The sequence below is a fragment of the Eumetopias jubatus genome, unplaced genomic scaffold, assembly GCF_037043125.1.
Source record: "Eumetopias jubatus isolate StellerSeaLion01/CBP00866 unplaced genomic scaffold, mEumJub1_p1.0 scaffold_9, whole genome shotgun sequence".
Lineage (NCBI taxonomy): Eukaryota > Metazoa > Chordata > Mammalia > Carnivora > Otariidae > Eumetopias > Eumetopias jubatus.
In genome coordinates this window covers 111,341,163-111,362,892 of record NW_028274815.1, presented here as the reverse complement: position 1 = coordinate 111,362,892, position 21,730 = coordinate 111,341,163, and the positions used below count along the sequence as shown (strand labels likewise).

At 38.2% G+C, this 21,730-nt stretch overlaps 1 protein-coding gene across 7 annotated transcripts in view; it reads left to right on the top strand.

Moving 5' to 3' along the window:
- PTPRA (protein tyrosine phosphatase receptor type A) overlaps nucleotides 1-21,730 on the top strand; it is a 159,323-nt gene that overhangs the window by 80,449 nt on the left and 57,144 nt on the right. For 6 of the 7 annotated variants that reach the window (XM_028118585.2, XM_028118584.2, XM_088026723.1 and 3 more), the window contains 3 exons: nucleotides 9,413-9,491; nucleotides 10,172-10,513; nucleotides 18,316-18,342. In XM_028118585.2, coding sequence (XP_027974386.1) covers nucleotides 9,419-9,491; nucleotides 10,172-10,513; nucleotides 18,316-18,342 — 442 coding nt within the window. In that variant the 5' untranslated portion in view covers nucleotides 9,413-9,418. The remainder of the gene's footprint in view (nucleotides 1-9,412; nucleotides 9,492-10,171; nucleotides 10,514-18,315; nucleotides 18,343-21,730) is intronic. The other variant, XM_088026725.1, reaches the window with a different exon arrangement.

Here is a 21,730-nt window from a genome sequence, read left to right as displayed (position 1 = left end):
ATTTAAACATTCTCACCAAAAATAAGATGTGAGATGATGAATGTGTTAATTAACTAGATAGGGGGGATCCTTTCACATTGTTATGTATATCAAATCCCCATGATGTACACTTTAAATATCATATATGTCAGTTACACCTCATAGCTGAAATTAAAAAGATTTCATTCACAATGGCAGCATAATATAACCAGGAATTAATGCAGGAAGACATGAATAGGACAAAAAATAGAATAAGTACAGTTAACACTTTGAAGAACATCAAAAAAATAAATAAATAAATGAAAATACTGTCCGAAGAGTATAAAATTCAGTACCATAATATGCCAGTTCTCCTTGAACTGATTATTTTATCTGCCTTTTATTATAAAAAATTTCAAATATAGAGAAAAATTGAGAGAATTTTATATCCATCCTCACCACCTAGACTCTAATTAACATTTTATTCTACTTGTTTTATCATGTATCTGTCCACTGTCCCTGTGTTCATCCATCATTCATACTGTTTTTAATGTATTTCAAAGAAGTGCTTATATCAGTACGCTTCTTCCCAAATACTTAAGCATGCATATAATTTATGATACTCATTTATGGGTAGAATCGTTTTCAGAGGTGAAATTTATGTGCAAATACACAAATCCATTTCCTTGTCAAAATAAGGAATATTACGGGCGCCTGGCTGGCTCAGTCGTTAAGCGTCTGCCTTCCGCTCAGGTCATGATCCCAGGGTCCTGGGATCGAGTCCCACATCGGGCTCCCTGCTCGGCGGGAAGCCTGCTTCTCCCTCTCCCACTCCCCCTGCGTGTGTTCCTGCTCTCGCTGTCTCTGTCTCTGTCAAATAAATAAGTAAAATCTTTAAAAAAAAAAAAAAAGAATATTACTATTGTCCAGGAAGGTGCCCTCGTGTTCCTTTCCAGTAAATCTTCCATCTCTTTTCCAGGCAAGCATCGTTCTGATTTTTTCCCCCACCATAGGTTAGGTTTTTAATTGTTTGTTTTAAGATTTTATTTATTTATTTGACAGAGAGAGACAGCGAGAGAGGGAACACAAGCAGGGGGAGTGGGAGAGGAAGAAGCAGGCTTCCCGCCGAGCAGGGAGCCTGATGCGGGGCTCGATCCCAGGACCCTGGGATCATGACCTGAGCCGAAGGCAGACACTTAACAACTGAGCCACCCAGGCGCCCCGGTTTTTAATTGTTTTTAAGATTTTTTTTAAATTTGGAAGTACCTGGGTGGCCCAGTTGGTTCAGCGTCCGACTCTTGATTTCAGCTCAGGTCATGATCTCAGGGTCATAAGATTGAGCCCCGTGTCGGGCTCAGTGTGAAATCTGCTTGAGATTCTCTCTCCCTTTCCCCACCCCCAGTGTGCTTTCCAAATAAATAAATAAATAAATAATAAATAAAATCTTTTTGAAAATTAAAAAAAAATTTAATCTCTCTGCCTTATGTGGGGCTCAAACTCACAACCCCAAGATTAGGAGTCACATGCTCTACTGACCAAGCCAGCCAGGTTCCCCTCCACCGTAGAGTAGATTTGCTTGTTTTAGAACTTTATGTATGGAATCATACATTATATACTCTTTTGTGTAAGGCTTTTTTCACTCAGCATGATATTTTTTAGATTGATTCATGTTGTGTGTATCAGTAATTCTTTCTTTTCATTGTTAATGTTCCATTGTGAGAAAATACCATTGTTTATATAGTCTCTTATTGGTGGTTACCTGGGTTGCTTTCAGTTTTTTGTTATTATGAACATTTGTGTGCTAGTCTTTGTGGACATATATTTTTATTTCTCTTGGGTAAATATATAGGAGTAGAATTACTGGTTCATGGAGTAGCTGTATATTTAGTTTTATAAGAAGCTGTCAGACAGAAATAAAAATATCACAAATAGTAGCTCATCCTAAAAATCATTCTGTGAAAGGCGAAACCATTCCCACTATTAGAATTTGTATACAGGGTTTCTGGCATTGAGCAGACTACGGCTGGCAATGCTAGTTTCCTTCTGACATTTGATAGTACATATTTTCCTTGGATTCAAACTATTTAACCCTTCATCTGTATCTGCATTCATCTAAGTAGATCTTTATCATACAACCAGCTTTTAAAATCAATTCGGAGAGAGGTGTGGGGAAGAGATGAATTTGGGAACGTATGGGATATCAGTAAATCAGATGTGACAGAGGGAGGTTGAGGGATTTAACATGAAGAGTTTGTGTGGGGGGGTAGGGGAGGGAGAGAGAAATACCAGTGGCTCCCCTGCCCCATGAATTTTAATTTTTTGAAAAGGTTGTTTTTAAGATCATTCAGAATCAAAAGGTGTCTTGTGTACTGAAATGATCTCCAAAGAGTCTCCTCTTTCTGTTTAACAGGCCTCATAGTATTCCATTTTATGAATATGCCATCATTTATTTAATCACATTCCCCTCTCCTGTTGGTAAACATTCAGGTTATTTCCAGTGTTTTTCTATTACAAACAGTGCTGCATTGAGTAACTTTGTACATAGGGAACTTTAAAAGTATGGGTATATCTGTAAAATTCTCAAGTGGAATTGTTTCAAAGGGTTTGTGTGTTTGTAATTTGCTGAATATTTATAGATCATATGAGAGTACTTGATTGCTCAAACACTTGTCAATGCATTGTTGTTAAAGTTTTTTATATTTGCCTGTCTGATAGGTGAAAGCTGGTATCACAGTGTAGCTTTAATTTGGACTTCTCTAATCATGAGTGAGGTTAAGCAATTTTTTTTTAAGAGAAGCATTTGCTTTTCTGTGCATTGTCAGTTTCATATCTTTTGCCCATTTTTCTTTTGGATTGTTGGTTCCTTTTTTATTAATTTGTAGGAGTCCTTTATATATTGGGAAATAAGACATTTGTGAATGAGTTAGAAATATTTTTGAAGAGCTCATTCTTTAAAAATTTAGAAGTAGTTAGTTGTTTTAGTGGAATGGTGAAAAAAGAAGCCAGATTGCCATGGAGACAACTCTTTCGAGAAAATTGGCTGCAAAGTAGGGTAGAGAGAATGCTAGCTGAAGGATTGATATAGAGTCAAAGGAGTTCTCCTTTTCTTTTAGAAATTCTTGTGTTTAAATGCTGTTATGAAAGGGAGGAATTAAAGCTAGGAGATGGTGGTAGGGGGTCTACAGGACCAGCTTCCTGATGGTCTGAGGTTCTTGGGAGGAATTGCAGAGAAGGAGGAAATTTGTAAATATGTTGACTGGGAGTTACGGGTGTCATGCAGTCCAATGTCTTCTATTTTCTCTGAAGTGAAGAAGGCAAGGCTAGTAGCCAAAAGTGTGGGAGGAGGTGGTTGGAGAGGAGAGAGAGGTTCTTTGAAATCACTGCTATGGAGAACTGGAGAGAGCTGAATAGGGAAATACAGAAAGATTGCAGAAATTGTTTGGACTTCCGTCGAGGCAGAAGTGGTATCAGCCTTATCCAGAAGTGGTATCAGCCTTATCCGTTGTTTGATTTTCTTAAGTAGCATTCAGCAGTCCCAAGTGTAGGGCTAATGGTTGGATTAGTTCAGGATTGGGCTGTCTTGGTTTTTCCCCATGTAGGTAGAATAGAACAATGTAGCAAAGGAGTTTAGGATGTTAGCATTGTGATGCAGTAGACACCAAGTTGTCTGGCTTGGGTAAAGAAGGAAATAGGACAGAGATACTGCATAAAAAAAGAGAGGTTCAGGGGACTGGAAGCTTAGGTGAGGTCCAAGAACAGGTGTAGGACTCATAAAAGAGAGAGAACTGCCAGGATAGGGAGTGTGGTTGGAGAGTGGGGAGGTAAGATTCGGTGTGAGTTTTTCCTGATGATGACAGAACCTGGAGTGAGCCGTTGTCATGGGTGGCCCAGGTAGAGTAGAAGAAGTGTGAGGTTGTTGGGGTTGAGGAAGTCAAGGAACTCATAGGCTGGCCGTCATCTGTGAGGATGTTGACCTGTCTTCCAGGAAAGTATCGGGACTTGGGGATGGGAAGAAAACTGTGAGCCACATTGCAGTTTCTTCAGCGATGAGTGCCTTCAAGAACAGGGACTGTTAGAGCAGACTCTAGGAAGAATGGTTTTGCATATAAGATCTTTGGAAAGTGAGGAAACCTCAATTTTCCTTCCTGACATGCAGCTCTGGGATACTTGGAATGGAAGATTTGGAGACTGGAAGAGGAAAGAAGGAAAGCATAGGTATGGATGCAGTTTAATCTGGGAGGCAGGAAGTAACAGGAATTTACCTGAGGGTCTTTATATCCTCTGGGAAGAACAGGCCTTGACCACGGTGTTTCTGGCTGCGGTCTGTAGATACACCTTGTTAGTGACATAGATCTTTTTACATTAACATACCTCTCACTCCCCAGTTTACCCATACAAATCCTCTCCAGCTTGCCATTCGCTGTACACTCGTTCTTTTCCCTTGCAGCATCTCAGGTGAAGTACATCTTTCTCCAGCAGTTTCCTTTTAGTTTTGATTCGTATATTCATGCTCTGTAGTGAAATCTGTTTTCTTTTTAACTTAATTTTATTGATTATTTTCATTTATAAAAATTCTCTGCATTTTTAAAATTGAGAGAATAAAGTACAATGTAAAGAAGAAAATAAAAATCATAAAGTGCTGTGCTAAATGTTTATAGATGTTTTTCCTTCTAGTTTTACTTTCACGCATATACATTCATACACATACATGGGTTTAGTTGAGATCATATGGTATATTCAGTTTTGATCTGTTAAGCTTAAAAAAAAATGAAGGGCTTGTTCCATTTCCTTAAATTCTTTGAAGATAGCATTTTGAATAGTAACAGTATATCATCTTGAATAGCAGCATAGCACTTACTTCAACTTTTTCCTGTTTTTCCTGCTGCTGGGTATTTGGATTGTTTCTGCTTTTCCACTTAATGAATATCTCTGTATCATTTTAGTCTGAGTTTCAGATTATTTACATTTACTTCAGAATAGAACCTTGGAAATGGGTCACAAAACAATATGGACATGTTTAAGATTCTTGTATAATCTTTCTGGGAAGGAATTTGTTGTTACAGGCTAATGGCCATTCCCACCAGTATTTGATTCCTTTTCATGAGACTCTTGCCAGCATTGAATATTTCATATGATTGATCTTTTCTGATTTGAAAGGCAAAAATGTTCTCTCGTCATTATATTCCTTTGATTAATAGGGATGGTCAACACTTTTTCATGTATTTTCTTAGCCGTTTGTTTTTCTCTTCTGTAAATTATCTGTTTAGGTTTTTTAGATTTTTCAAAATTGAGGTCTTAATGTTTTCTATGTTGATAGGACTTCTTGTTTTAATTTTTTGTCTTATTTGTGATAATTTTCCTAGTTTATTTCCTTTCTTAAAAACAGACTTTATTTTTTTAGAGCAGTTTTATGTTCATGGTAAAATTGAGCAGAAATTAGAGTTCCCAAATACTCCCTGCCCCTACACAGGCACAGCCTCCCACACTTGTCATCCTGTACCACCGTTACACTTACTCCAGCAGATGCATCTGCACTGACACATCGTTATCACCCAAAGTCTTGTTTACATTAGGGTTCACTTTTGGTGTTGTACATTCTATGGTTTGGACAAATAGATAATGACACATATTTATCATTGTATTACCATACAGAATAGTTTTACTGCCCTTAAAAATCCTCTGCCTGTTCATTCCCTCCCACCTTCCTAGCCCCACAATTCACTGATCTTGTTACTGTCCAGGAGCTTGCCTTTTTAAGAACGTCATGTAGTTGGAATCATACAGTATGTAGCTTTTCCAAAATGCTTTCTTTCACCTACTAATATGCACTTAAAGTTTCTTTATATCTCTTCATGGCTTGATAACTCATATCATTTAAGTGCTGCATAATATTCCATTGTCTGGATGTAGTACAGTTTCTTTATCCACCTACTGAAGGGCATCTTCAGTTGCTTCCTAGTTTTGGCAATTAAGAATAAAGTTGTTGTAGGGTGCCTGGGTGGCTCAGTTGGTTAAGCGACTGCCTTCGGCTCAGGTCATGATCCTGGAGTCCCTGGATTGAGTCCCGCATCGGGCTCCCTGCTTGGCAGGGAGTCTGCTTCTCCCTCTGACCCTCCCCCCACTCATGTGCTTTCTCTCTCTCTCATTCTCTCTCAAATAAAAAAAAAAAAAGAATAAAGTTGTTGTAAACATCTCTTTGCAGATTTCTGTCTATATGACGTAGTTTTCAACTTTCTTGGGTAAATAACAAGGAGCACAATTGCTGAAGCATACGGAGAATGTTTAGTTATGTAGGAAACCACTAAACTGTCTTCCAGAGTGGCTGTACCACTTTCCATTCCCACCAGCAATGTAGGACATTTCCTGTTGCTCCACGTGCTCACCAGTATTCGGTGGTGTCAGTATTTTGGATTTTGGCCATTCTGATAGATGTGTTGTACTGTCTCGTTTTAATTTGCAATTTCTTAATGACATATGTTGAATATCTTTCCATATGTTTATTTGCAACCTCTATATCTTCTTCACTGAAGTATCTGTTAAGGTCTTTGGCCTGCATATTTTTTTTAATTTTTATTTTTTATTAACATATAATGTATTTGTTTCAGGGGTACAGGTCTGTGATTCATCAGTCTTACACAATTCACAGCGCTCACCATAGCACATACCCTCCCCAGTGTCCATCACCCAGCCACCCCATCCCTCCCACCCCCACCACTCCAGCAACACTCAGTTTATTTCCTGAGATTAAGAGTCTGTTATGGTTTGTCTCCCTCTCCAGTTTCATCTTGTTTCATTTTTCCCTCCCTTCCCCTATGATCCTCTGTCTTCTTTCTCAAATTCCTCATATCAGTGAGATCATATGATACTTGTCTTTCTCTGATTGACTTATTTCACTTAGCACAATACCCTCTGGTTCCATCCACATCGTTGCAAATGGCAAGATTATATTTTTTTGATGGCTGCATAATATTCCATTGTGTATATATATATATATATATATATATATATATATATATATATATATATATATACCGCATCTTCTTTATCCATTCATCTGTTGATGGACATCTAGGCTCTTCCCATAGTTTGGCTATTGTGGACATTGCTACTATAAACATTGGGGTGCACGTTCCCCTTCGGATCATACATTTGTGTCTTTGGGGTAAATACCCAGTAGTGCAATTGCTGGGTCGTAGGGTAGCTCTATTTTCAACTTTTTGAGGAACCTCCATACTGTTTTCCAGAGTTGGCCTATATTTTAATTGGTTTGTTTTCTTAATTGTTGATTTTTAAGAGTTCCTTATAAATTTTGGAGAACAGTCCTTTATCAGATATGCCTTTTGCAAATATTTTCTCCCAGTCTGTGGCTTGTCTTCTTGTTCTCCTGACATTGTCTTTTGCAGAGTGGAAGTTTTTAATTTGAATGAAGTCCAGATTATTAATTATTTCAAAGGATCGTGCTTTTGGTGTTACACCTGAAAGGTCATCACCAATACCTAAAAGGTCATCGCCATACCAGATCATTTGATTTTCTCCTATGTTATCTTCTAGGTATTCTGTAGTGTTGTGTTTACATTTAGGTCTGTGATACATTTTGAATAAATTTTTGTGAAAGTATAACGTCTGTGTCCAGATTTTTTTGTTGTACCCATATGCCCAGTTGTTCCAGCACCATTTATTGAAAAGACTGTCTTTGCTCCATTGTATTGTCATTGTTCCTTTGTCAAAGATCAGTTGACTGTATTTATGTGGGTTTGTCTAGGCTCTCTATTCTGTTATATTTCTTTTACCAGTACCACACTGTCTTGATTACTATTGCTTTATGATATATCTTGAAGTCAGGTAGTGTTAGTCCTCTAGCTTTGTTCTTCTGTATTGCATTGGCTGTTCAGTCTTTTGCCTCTTATCTTTAGAATTAGTTTGTCAGAATCCACAAAATAACTTGCTAGGAATTTGATTGAGATTGTATTGAGTCTATAGACCAAGTTGGGAAGAACTGACATCTTTGACAGTATTGAGCTCCCTATCCATGAACATTATTTGTGATTGATTTCTTTTCCATTTAGTAGCTTTTATTTTTTCTGTCAAATATGCCATTTTTACCTTTGTCATTTCTTACATCAGAAAATCCTTCCTTGTCCTAAGCTCACATATTCATTTATTTCCTTTTAAAATGTGTTTTTAAGCATTTAATCCTTCTACCCATCTGAATTTATTTTTACTCTATGGAATGAGGTGATGGTCTAACACTCTCCCCCCAAACACATAGTTATTTTTCCTCAAACCATTTCCTATCAAGAATAGATATGTATAGGGGCACCCGGGTGGCTCAGTCGTTAAGCGTCTGCCTTCGGCTCAGGTCATGATCCCAGGGTCCTGGGATCGAGCCCCGCATCGGGCTCCCTGCTCTGTGGAGAGCCTGCTTCTCCCTCTCCCACTCCCCCTGCTTGTGTTCCCTCTCTCGCTGTCTCTCTCTCTCTCAAATAAATAAATTCTTTTTAAAAAAAAAAGATGTATGCAAATAATCAGCCTTCCAATTTGTTTTCTAACCCTTTTGGAGGGAATTGCATGCTTTCCCTATTTTAGATTATGGTCAGACGGGAGGAGTGGGGAAGTAGTCAAATTTTATATGGTTACACCTTGGGAAGGCCACCTACTGAACCCATTTCCCTATTAGGCATGGCTGCTGCTATCAGAGGCAAACTCCTAGGTTGTGTATGAACCACCTTCATCTCCCCACCCTTCCTCAGAGATTCTCATGTACCCCTTGGAGAGGCATGTCCTTTTTCCCTTGGAGAATCACTACCATATTCAGTTACCACCAGGGTGTGAGTCTCCTGAAGATAGGATGTATACGTGTATTCGTCCCCAGTTCTTCCCCTAGTACTTAGCTCACTGCAGGGCACAAAAATCTGAATGGACAAATGAGCCACTATTACCAATAGGAGTGCCATGGCTCTCTGATGTGTTTTGAGGTGAAATAAAGGTTGGGAACAGCTGTATGAGCTCTGTTTCAAAGAGCATTACATTCTTGCAGTCACCCTATCTTCTCCATACTTCTCATGCTGAAGATGCTAAAGCTGCACATGGCGAACACAAGGGGAGCTTTTCGCAGGACCTCTCCCTAGCTCTCACCCCCCAGAGATACAGTCTGGCATGGGGATTTTTAAGTGTTCTTTGGGTGTTTCTAAAGTACTGCTAGAGTTGAGAATAATGCTTTAAAAGGTGTGTTCTTAATTAAGTTTTATTTTTATTGATATAAAGATTCAATTAAGTAGTTGGATTTGCGGTGGCGGGGGGGGGGGTATGTGCCAGTCAGACTCCAAAAAGGTCATTGGTCCTGTGTGTACATTTTATTGCTGGAAGATTTTACCCAAAATACTCCTTTGGTGAATATTTTGGACAAAGTTACAATAATGTAGGATCTTATCTAATATGGCTGTCTCTTTTCTAGGTCAGCATGGATTCCTGGTTCATTCTTGTTCTGCTTGGCAGTAGTCTGACACGTGTAGGTGCCAACAATGGAACCACAGGTAAATTGTCATTTGATAAGGCTGCTGTCTGAATAGAATTTTGCTTTCACATTTAATGACTTAAAATTGGAGACCTGGGTGGTGTTAAAGAAAGAAAAAATTAAAGTTTTACTTAAAAGTGATGGTATAAAATAAGTGTCTTTGGAAATCTCTGAGTCCTATTGAATGATCAGCATTGCTCTGTATACAATATACTACTTTAAATAACTAGATTATATGTTCATCCCTGAAAAGTTAAAAAAAAAATGTTGCTACTTAAGATTCCTATATATTGATTCTGAGGAAATAAGTAATGAATCCAGTTTTCTTCTTCCCTTAAACAGTAGTCCTTTGGAGATGATAGAAAGGGTCCAATGTTAGATAAAAGAGTGTGTGTGTGTGTGTGTTTATTTTTTTAATTTATTTATTTGAGAGAGCGAGTGGGGGGGGGGTGCAAAGGGAAAGATAGTCTCAAGCAGACTCCTCAGTAAGGGTGGAGCCCAGCGTGGGGCTCGATCCCAGAACCCTGAGATCATGACCTGAGCTGAAATCAGGAGTCAGCCACTTAACTGACTGAGCCACCCAGGTGCCCCTCTTGGAGAGTTTATTAATGCTTGCTGCTTTGTGCCTCATAACTTTTGAGCTATCACATTCTTCATGGGGTGTTTTTCTTTCTTTCTTTCTCTTTTTCATGTTTATAGTTTCACCTTCAGTAGGCATTACAAGATCTATGAAAACATCAACAGCAGAATCAGTCAAAGAAGAGACCAAAGCTTCAAATACTACTTCTTCAGTAACTTCTCCCTCTGTGGCACCAACATTCAGCCCCAATCTAACTCTGGGACCCACCTATGTAACCACTGTCAATGCTTCAGACTCTGACAATGGGACCACAAGAACAGCAAGTACCGGTTCTGTAGTCACTACACTTGCACCGAATGGAACGTGGCTTCCAGAGAACCAGTTCACAGATACCAGCACAGAGCCTTGGGAGGGGAATTCCAGCACCGTGGCCACCACCCCAGAAACTTTCCCTCCTTCAGGTACTAGGGATGGTTTCTTTTTTTCTCTTTGAGGTTACTCACTGTTTTATTATTTTGTGTTTTCTAGCCACAAGATTTCTTGAAATAAAAATTGCAAACTAATGAAACTTAGATATAGAGAATTCTCAGGGATATCTGTTTAACATAGAGTTAAGAGGAAAGAAGAAATACTCTAGAGGATATCCTGCTTTGCCTGGCATTCTGGTTAGACTGGGGAGGCTTGAGTGTTAAAGGTAAAAGAAGTTTGAAAATACAAGAGAAAGGGGAGCTAATTGATGATGCAAGAGACTGAAGATGAAAGGCTGCAGAAGCTGAGTAATAGGATTAGCCTTAAAAAGAAGGGACCCATGGAGACCATGGGAAGGAGAATGGGTTTGGATGTCCATAACAGATAGGGAGTGGGAACCCTGTGGCCAGGGGTAGAGTTAGAGGAGCTCAGGGAAACAGTTAAGTTGCAGTGCCAGCTTGTTCATGGCCTCAGCCCAGCCCACTTCTTTCCTTCAGTCCATCAGGGGTTGAATGGGAAGTGGCACCGAAGATAGAATCAGCCCTGGGTCAGAGACCAGGTGGGGTGGAGCAAGTTTCTGACCCCTTGGAGCCTCAGGGTCCTGGTCTGTAAAAGAGAAAGGGGTCCCTCACAGGGTTTCTGTGAGGAGTAGAGGAAATTGTTCCCTGACAGCTTTGTAACTGTCATTCCTTTTCTAGCAAAAATCACTATTCCGTCTTCTGTGGTCTCATCCCCTTGGCTCAGATTTCTTCCCTGTTAGATGGTGAGGGCCCTTAGAGGAATCACATCTCTCTCATGGGGAGCATTCAGAAAGTATTTGCTGAATTGGATCTCATTTGGTTTCTACAGATGCCCTCTTTTAGCTGGACTTTACAACCCAGACCCTGCACCTGCCTGCTTTAATCCCGTATTTTCCACTATAAATGGTATACAGCATTTGCCATTAAGAGCACAGTCTACTGAGCCACACTACTTGAGTTTGAATCCTATCTCTGCCATATAGTGGCTATGTGGCCGCAGGCAAGTTTATTTAACCTCTGTGCCTCAGTTTGTTTCTTCATCTGTAAAATAAGAACAAGTGACAGTAATAATACTTACCTTGTAGGGGAACTATCAGGATGAAATGGGTTGATAGAGGTAAAGCATTTACAGTGCACACCTGCACATGGCAAGCACTATTTTTAAGTGGTGGGCGTTGTACTGAGAGTTTTATAAAGTAATCCTATGAAGTATCCTATGAATCCTCTGAAGTCTATTTTATGTTTTGCAGGTGGAGGAGTTTTACAATGATGAAACTGTAACTTAGGGAGTATTTTTCGAAGTACAGGTCATGACCAATTCATGAAATCAGTTTAGTGGGCCATCATGATTTGTTTTAAGTGGATGGTCCTGTTCCATTTCTATTCTTTTTGTGTTTCATATATCATTTTGTGAAACTTATTTCAGTTTTACAGAAACCCCTATTGAGTAACAGTGTAGAATGCATTTCTTGCTGTGAGTTATGGCCATTACTTCAGGAGGGAAGACAAAATAAACTTGTACAAGCTAAAATAGTCAGTGGGAAAGGTGAGACAGTAATCCAGGCCTGACTGACTGCATCCTGTGTTCTTCATGTCTGTTCTGTACTGTCTTCATTTATCAGTTCTGTGACATGACCATGGATAATTATTTCCCTTTAATAGATGTTTAATGTAAGACTATAGAGGTTAAATGATTTGTTTTAGATCTCAGGGCTGTCGAATAGCAGGTTAGGCCTATTTCTCGCTTTTGTGGTCTTTGCACTCTGCTGTTAGGGAATTGAGTTTTCCATTATCTGCCTTAGGTCCAAATTATGCCATAGCTAAGAAGCCGGTTATTGTACAGTTAACACATTTCATGTCTCAGGGGAGACAGACTGCATTTCACTGGTGACTTTTTCAAGATCAGTAAAACACAAGGAAACCTTTATGGTACATCAGGATGTCACAGCCTGAACCCCCACATCCTCCTCATCACTACCATCTCACCAGTCCTCCCATAATTGTTACATCATAATTTTTGGTTAAATCAGTATTTGATGTTTTATATTATTATAACTATAATGTTATTCCCTGCTGAGTTATATGTATAATGTGATGATTTTTCTTTTTTTGTACAATTTTTTCCTGGATTTTATAATTGCCTTATAGTTCTTTTTTTTTAATATTTATTTATTTATTGGAAAGAAAGAGTGTGCACACTCACACAAGTGGTGGGATGGGCAGAGGGAGAGAATCTTCAAGCAGACTCCCTACTGAGCATGCAGCCCATCACGGGGCTGGGTTTCACGACCCATGCGCTCATGACCTGAGCTGAAACCAAGAGTCGGCCACTTAACTGACTGAGCCACCCAAGTGCCCCAATTGCCTTATATTTCTGTTTTAGTTTTCTTTTTGCCTGTTGCTAGCCAATTCTTCTCATACTTTCCATAGCCTCTCAATACAGTTTTCAGTAAAGTCAGATCTGTAAGGTAATCTGTTATTTATTTTTTCCTAGAGATCTTCCTCCTGAGTTGTCCATTGTCTTACTCAAGTCTAGGCTTGATCATCAGGGCTGCTGCCCAGGTGTTGGTGTGGTATTTCCCTTCTCTATTATTTTGGAAATTCCCTTTGCTTCCTGACTTCTATATTGACCTCTTTCTTGGTTACCCCATAATTTGGTAGAACATATCTTCCAGTAGCTTCCTGAGATATAGGGGGTCATGGGAGGTACATTGCATGAGGCCTTACATGTCTAAAAATGTCTGTAGGGCTGTGTATAGAATTAGAGGACGTATTTTTTTTCTCCAGAATGTTGAAAGCATTGTCCTGACTCCTAATTCCCAGGCTTGGAGGATTCTGTTGCTGTCCTGATTCTTAATCACACTTTGGTGTGTTTTTGAAAGATCTTTATCATTAGTGTCCTGAAATTTCATGGAAATGTGTCTTGATGTGGATATTTCTCTTTCATTATGCTGGATATTTGATAGGACCGTTGGAGCCTTGGTTCTTCGATTCTGGAAATTTTTGGTTCTTCAGTTCAGGAAATTTTTCTTGTATTTGGAAATTTTCTTCCATTGTCCATTTTCTCTGTTTTCTTCTTCTAAAACTCTTTTATTATTTGGATATTGGACATATCCTAGATTGATTCTTTATTTTAAATTTTTCTCTCCTTTTGACCTTTGCTTTGAGTCTCTTTTTCCTTTTTATATATGTATGTATGTATATGTATACATATATATTCCTTTTTCTTGTATTTATAACAAATGATACACATACGTATTGTGTATATTTCTGCACATTGCTTTTTTTCGTAAGCCTTTCGTACCTGTTCTATATTACAATGAAGAGCTGCTTCATTGTATGGATATACCTTAATGTATTTATCCAGTCTTCCCTATCAGTATACATTAAGGTTATTTTCAGAGTACAAACAATAAAATTTGTCATTTCAAGCATATATGAGAATAGTGGTAGGATAAATTATTTTTAAGTATGCATTTGTAAACTGGTGGATATTGCCAGATTTTCCTCTATTGGGAAATTGATTCCTATGAACAGTGTGTCAGAGTGCCTGTTTTCCTAAGCTGTCTTCACTGCAGTAAATTACCAAACTTCTGGATCTGTGCCAGTCTGACAGGTGAAAATTAGCATCTCAGTGTAGCTTTAATTTGCATTTCACTGAGTGAGGGTGAGCATCTTTCCATATTTGGAAAGATCATTTGTATTTCTTTTTCTAAGAACTCTGTTGGTATCCTTTGCCTGGTTTTCTTAAGAGAATGTCAGGTTTTTCTGACTCATTTATAGAAGCTTTTTAATGTTAGGAAAACGAACCTTTGCCTACCTGTGATAAAGTTGCAAATATTTTTCCCCAGTTGCTCATCTAGCTTTTCTTCATTGCAGAAACTATCATAAGCAATTTAAAATATTTTTTAATTTAAAAAAATTATCAGTTTAAATGTTTTCTTGGTATTAGATCATATACAGGAAGACTTTTTTTTTTAGATTTATTTATTTATTTTAGAGAGAGAGAGAGAAAGTGTACAAGTGGGAGGCTGGAGGGAGAAGGAGAGAGCATCTCAAGCCGACTCTGCATAGAGCCCATGGTGGGGCTTGATCCTAGGACCCTGAAATCATAACCTGAGCCAAAACCCAGAGTCTGACACTTAACCGACTGTACCACCCAGGCACCACTAGGAAGGCTTTTCTTACTCCAGTATTACAAAATAATTTTCCTAATTATTTCTTCTAGACTTATGGTTTCTTTCATCTATATATGTATATGTGGGTGTGTGCCTAAATCTTTGATCCATCTGGAATTTATTGTGATGTGAAGTGTGAGCTATGGATCTGTTTTTCCCCCCCCCAAATGGTTAACGACTTGTCCCAATACCTTTTAATGAATATCTATTTTTTTCCTCACTGATTCAAAATGCTACCTTATCATATATTGAATTCTGATATGTATTTAGATTCCCATATGTATTTGAGTTCTGTTTCTTGGCATTTGTATTTTATTTTCTCTGTCCATGTCAGAACCTCACTGTTTTAATAATTGTAACTGTAAAATTATTGAGTATTTGATAAGGTTAGTCATCCCTTGTTAATCTTATTTTTCAGAATTTCGCTAGCAATTCATGATTATTTTTCTTTATGAACATTAGAATCAACTTACATAATAGGAGAAAAGTTTTTATTATGTCACATTTATAGATTAACAGGGACAACTGGCATCTTTAAGTCTTTTTTTTTTAATTAAAGATTTTATTTATTTATTTGACAGAGAGAGAGCACAAGCAGGGGGAGCAGCAGAGGGAGAGGAGAGGCAGGCTCTCTGATGAGCAGGGATCCTGATGCAGGACTGGATCCCAGGACCCTGCAGTATGACCAGAGCCAAAGGCGGACATTTAACCAACTGAGCTACCCAGGCTCCCCATCTTTAAGTCTTTCTATCCAAGAATGCAGTGTATTCCATTTGCTGAAGTCTTACTTTGTATGTCTTGGAAGTGTTAAAGTTTTTGCCACTGAATGTTGCACATGTTTTATTCAGCTTATTTCTAGATATTTCAGGGGTTTTCTTTTTGTTATTTTGGTGTTTTGCTAGTATAAATGGAGTATTTTCTTCTATGTCTTCTAACTGGCTGCTGTTGGGGCTATGAAGGCTATTGACTTTTTTTTTTTTTTTTGAGCTATAATTGATCTAGGTCATTATTTTAGTTTTGGGTATACTACATAAAGCTATTGACTTTTGTAGGTACATTTTATCCTGGTCATCTTAATAAATTTCCTCAGTGTTTGACATAGTTTTCTTCAATTATCATAAATCTTCAAATCAGTCTCTTTCTTTTTCTCTTTAAATGCATTGGTGAATACCTTCAGAACAAAATTAGGAAGTAGTGGTAAAAGCAGTGTCTTTTATCTGACTTTCAGAAGGATGTTCTTAATAGTTTTCCATTAACCATGGTGCTGACTCTTAGGTTGAGGTAAACATATTTATCATGTTTAGGTTTTATGAATTTATTCCTGCTTTAAAGAGCATGTATGTCAAGAATGGGTGTTAAATTTTGCCAGTTGCCTGTTCAGCATCAATGAGCAAGATTGTTATGATTTTTTTCTTTTTATAATATGCTATGGTGAATCATTTTAATAGATTTCTTGACTTTGAACTATTTACATTTATGCAAAAACAACCCTACTTGGTCATGTTGTATTTTCCTTGAATGAACTGTAGCAGTTTGTTTGATACTACTGTATTTGGGGTTTTTCCATTGACATTCGTTAAGTTATTTAAATTGGTCTAGGTGTTTCCTTTATATATGTGCTTTTTTTTTAATTTATGTGTGCTATTTTTGATAAGTTTTAGTTGTCCGTGACCTAGAAAACTATGCGTCTCATTCATGTTTTAAAAATTACTTGAATGGATTTGAGGAAAAGTCATCTCTTAAGATTAATTTCCTACATAGCTGTTAATATTTGTTATATATTTATGTCCATTTTCATGCTTGAGTTGGATAACCATTTATGTTTCACACTTTGTTGTTTGTTTCTTCCAGAGAGTCTGCTATTGTATATTTATTAGTTCTAGAGAGTCTGCTATTGTATATTTATTAGTTCTACCATTTTTCAGTTTTTATTTCATTAATTTCTTTTTTATTCTTACTCTTCCTTCCTTCTCCCTGCTTTTCTTAGATTTATTTTGTGGTCTTTCTTTCTTCCTGAATTGAATGCTTGACTTGTTTTTATTTTCATTTTTCCCAGTTAATTCGTATATTTGATGCTGTGAATTTTTATAAGCACAGCTTTAGCCATGTCCCGTAAGTGTTCTTGTAGGTAGTTGTATTAGTTATGGTGCAGCCTAAACTACTCTGATAAAGGCATACCAAAATTCAGTGACTTAGGCAGACAAAGGTATCTCTCTCCCCTCTCACATTCCAGAGGTAGACAGAAGGCTTTGCCTTATCAGGGACTGAGTTCTTTTTTTCTTTTTCTTTTTTTTTAAAGGGAGGCAGGGGCAGAAGGAGAGAGAGAATCTTTTAATTCATGAGAGAGAGAGCAGGGCGGGGTGGGAGGGAGGAGCAGAGGGAGAGGGACAAGCAGACTCCACCCTGAGTGCAGAGCCCAACTTGGGCCGAAACCAAGAGTCAGACACTCAACTGACTGAGCCATCCAGGCACAGAGACAGAGACGGGGGGCAGCGGGGGGAATCTTAAGGAGGCTCCATGGCGGAGCCCAATGTGGGGCTCTATCTCACAGCCCTGAGATCATGACCTGAGCCAAAATCAAGAGTCAGCCAATTAATCGATTGAACCACCCAAGTGCCCCCAAGTTCTTTTTTTCTTACCAGCTCTACCATCCCAACAAAATTGCCCTCATCTGCTTGGTCAGAAATGGCTCTCATCATTAGGTTCTGGTTCCAGCCCCAGGGAAGGGGGAACAGAGGAAATGGGGACAATTTCTTTTCCAAAGGATGTGATCCAGAAGTTACCCTTATCACTTTTGCTTACATCCTATTGCCTAGAATTCTTCATACAACTACATTTGGCACAAAGGAGTCTTAGAAATGCAGTCTCTAGCCAGACAGCTTTGTGCTCAGCTTAAAAAACAAAACAAAACAAAAACAGGGTTTCTGTACCAAGAGGAAGAAGAGACTATTACTGGGGGAGAGTTGGTGGATTCTGCCACAAGAATGATTTTATTATTTTTTAGGTATTTTACAGCTTGCCTTTGCTTTTAATGTTCAGGTGTTTTCTTTGTTAATTTCTAGTTTTACTGCATCATGAAGAAGGAATACTGTCTGTGTTATTTCTACAATGGGAAATAATTTATAAGGACTTGTGGGTATTCCACAAGCCTTTGAAAAAGTTTACTCTATTAATATATAGAATTTAGTCTACACTAGTTAGATTTTTTTTTTTTCAGACTGGTTAGATTTTGTTACCCGTTACCATTTAGGTCTTTTATATCCTTAATTTTGTGCTATTGCATTTTAATGGCCTAAAAGACATAAAGACCTCTAATACTGTTGTGTTTGTATTTTTTTGTGTTCTTGTACTTTTTTTTGAAGATTTCTGTTGTGTTGTTTTTGTACTCAGAGAGAAGGACAAATCACTGGTTAAAGTTTAGTGAGTCTGGGTAATCCTGTTTCCCATTTGTTGGAGGGTACCTCATTTTAGCTCCAACATATATAAAGAAGAAAGTTATCTGTTTTCCTAGAGCTTATTTTGTCTTAACTTAGGTTGAATTGTAATGGTTTTCTTTAATTTGAGAATGAATGTTTCTATTTCTCACTTATTACACAGGTAATTCTGACTCGAAGGACAGAAGAGGTGAGCCACTCACCTTATGTCTGTTGTCCCCTTTATAATGTACAATATTCATCATGTTTGCTCACAGTCTATGGTAACCTTGTGCGTCTGTATGGTTGTGTGTTCACATTCCCTTAAGTTGTTTCCATATTAACCTTGTAGAGAAGAGTAACAGAAACAAATATTCACTATGTTTTTAAATATAGATTATGGGTTCTAACAGTTATGACGTCTTTTAACAAGTAATAAAACAGCTGTATCTCACTTTATCATGTCACTTTGCTAATATCATCCTTTGGTAATATTAAGCCATAATTGCTACACCATAGTTAATTCCTGATGTCTAGTCAATAATTGCCTGTAAACATCCTAGCTTTTTGTGTTGTTTTCCCTAGTCTATAAAAGTGTCGACCCTTTGTCATTTTATATGGATTTTATGGGTTTTCACCTCTCTGGTGTAATGTCCCTATGGCTGGAGATGCTATATCAGTGGTCTAAGCAGGCCTGCCAAATCCCTGGTCACCAGAGAACAGAATGCGCGGGTACTTACGTGTAGTGGCTCATTTTGCTTAGGACAATAGTAAGGTTATCATCAGAGGGTGTAAGAGAAAGAGATCACCCAAAAGTCTAAAAAATAATCATTGCATTTGAGTTTGGGTAATGTTAATCCATGAACCAATTTTTCTCCTGTGATTTCTTATTTTATTAAATGAGCTTTCTGGGGCTTTTTATTCTTATTCCACTATTTAACCATGCACAGTTTTTCCTGCCTAATTAATAAAACATTTGCAGGCTTAAATGAATTCCCACTAAGTAAGGGAGCATTTGAATCAGAAAAGTAGATACTATAATCCTTTATGTGTTGTCCATCTGCCACTGTATTAGTGAGGTGTTCTACTGTGCACAGATTTCTTGTAATTCTCCAGCTCTCACTTTCTTAAACTCAGGAACTAGTTTCTATCAAGTAGTGTCTTTGCTATTCACATTTGCTTACTAGATTCTCACTACCAAATGTAGACTTAATAGATTTATATTGCAATAGATAACTTATATTTGCTCTCTAAAACTCTTTTAACCAGTCTTAAAGTCAAAAGTCAAAGTGTTATAGCTTTAAGATTAAACATACAATCTCTGCTTTCTTCCTCTACATAGTGTATTTTCTTAATATTCAGCCTTTTCTTGCCCCAATATTATTCCTTTTTTGCCTGGTTAACTAACATGGATTTGAGTAGTTCCAATATTGTTGTTAAAAAGAAATGAAATTACCTTAATTATATAGAATATTGCTAATTGTGACATATTATTAATATGTATTAGCATATATCCTTTTTAAGTTAAAAAAAAATGTTGTATAATTGCTTTTGACCAAACAGAAAAATGAAGAGATGTACATATTCTCAGCAATATGTAAAGCGCCAAATGTAATGACATTTTTACCAGAGCAGACCTTTAGAAGTATTTCTATAAATTTTGATATCACATTCTGATTTTAAAACCAAATGCTTTCTGAGAAATGAGGCAAATTATTTTAAAATATTTGCATCATAATGGGTTTGCCAAGCAAAGTGTGTCTTATGCAGATGAATTAAATTGTAAGTTTTTCTGCACTGGTCTCTGGGATGCTTTTGAATAGCAATGGCTGGTGTTTTAATTGTCAAAACAGAAAGGAATAAAAAGAGATGAAGGGAGGCAGGGAACTTTGCTTCCTTTCTTTTGAAGTCTAAGAAACTGGTTATTTTCTCGTGTGTATTATTTTTTAAATATATCCCATGTTATTCAGTAGAACTTGATTTTTTTCTAATTGTGGTAAAATATACATCATATGAAATTTTCCATTTTAACTGTATAGTTCAGTGAAATTAAGACATTGTTGTGCAGCTATCACCACCATCCACCTCCAGAACGTTTTTATCATCCCAAACTAAAACTCTAAACATTAAACAGTGACTACCCATTTCTCCCTTCTCCCAGCCCCTGGTAACCACTATTCTACTTTCTGTCTCTATAAATTTGTCTGTCCTAGCTACCTAATTTAAGTGGAATCACAACAGTACTTTTCCTTTTGTAACCAGCTTTTCTTTTTAAAGCATTTCTACTGGTGTTAATTCGGGTGATTTGTGTAATATATATTAATGCATTAAATCCAGTTCTGTCATTATCTCCTGAGTGCCTCTTCCGCATGAAGTCAGTGGTCATGAGTGCACTCTCCCATTGTTCTTCAGTTTTCACTAATTTTACATCTTGGTTTTATTAGTTTTGTTCTAGAGAGAGCAGACTCTGAGATAACAGGCTTACTGGAGAGTCCATAGCACCTGCGAAGCACCGAAGGCAGTAGTGTTGAGGAGAGAGGACGAGAGATGCCACGTGGTCAGAGCAAAGGCAGCAAAGCCCTCAGTCAATCCTGCAACAAGCTCTGGAGCTGGAGTAGAGGGGGGCAGGGGCTTTCCCCTGGGCCAGGCTACTCTCTTAGGCCAAGGGCAGTTCCTGGGAAAGGACTTGCTGAGAACTGTTAGCCACTAACCCTCCCAGCAGCTAGGGGAATGGGTTCTTTGGTCTTGAAGGGGAATCTGTAACATCTACTTCCTGTTCTCGTGAAGTTTGAGCAGGATAGTGATGCATACTCTCATTCATCTGTTTAGAGATTTTCCTGTGTAAGAAAATGCTATTGAATGATCTTGATATATATATTAAGGCTGGAGAGTGAGTGGCATAGTGGAATATTTGGAGAAGCCGTGAATGCAGTGGTTAAAAGCAGGCCCTGGACTCTGGGGCTAGGCCATCTGGGTTTGTGAGTTGACTCTTATTACTTACCAGCAGCGTGGGGTAGATATCTGACTTCCCTGTGCCTCTTTTCACCATTTGCAAAATTGGATAGGAACACAGTTTCCTTCATAGGGTTGTTTTGGAGAAAGGAGTAACACATATAAAGTGCTTGGCCTACTGCTAGGTCAGCACATAGCAGTTGCTCAGCAAGTGCTGGCTTTGACATTGCCAGTCCTACCATCGCACCCTTCTGTTACTGTTATTGTTGATGGGAGACTAAGGAGGTCAGGGACTCATGGACACAGGGGCACTGGTAAGCCTCTTGGAGGCTGTGTGTAAGGCAGCTCCCAAGGCAGGGTCATCTCGCAACAGTACTACTGTGACTGTAGACATTTAGCTGTTCTCCTGCCCTGTACCTTTTTTTTTTTTTTAAGATTTTATGTATTTATTTGAGAGAGAGAGAGAGAGTGAGCAAGAGAGAGCATGAACAGGGAGAGGGAGAAGCAGGTTTCCCACCAAGCAGGGAGCCTGACACAGGGCTTGATCCCAGGACCCTGAGATCATGACCTGAGCCAAAGGCAGACGCTTAACCGACTGAGCCACCCAGGCATCCTGGTTTTTGTTTTTTGGGTTTTTTTAAAGTCTG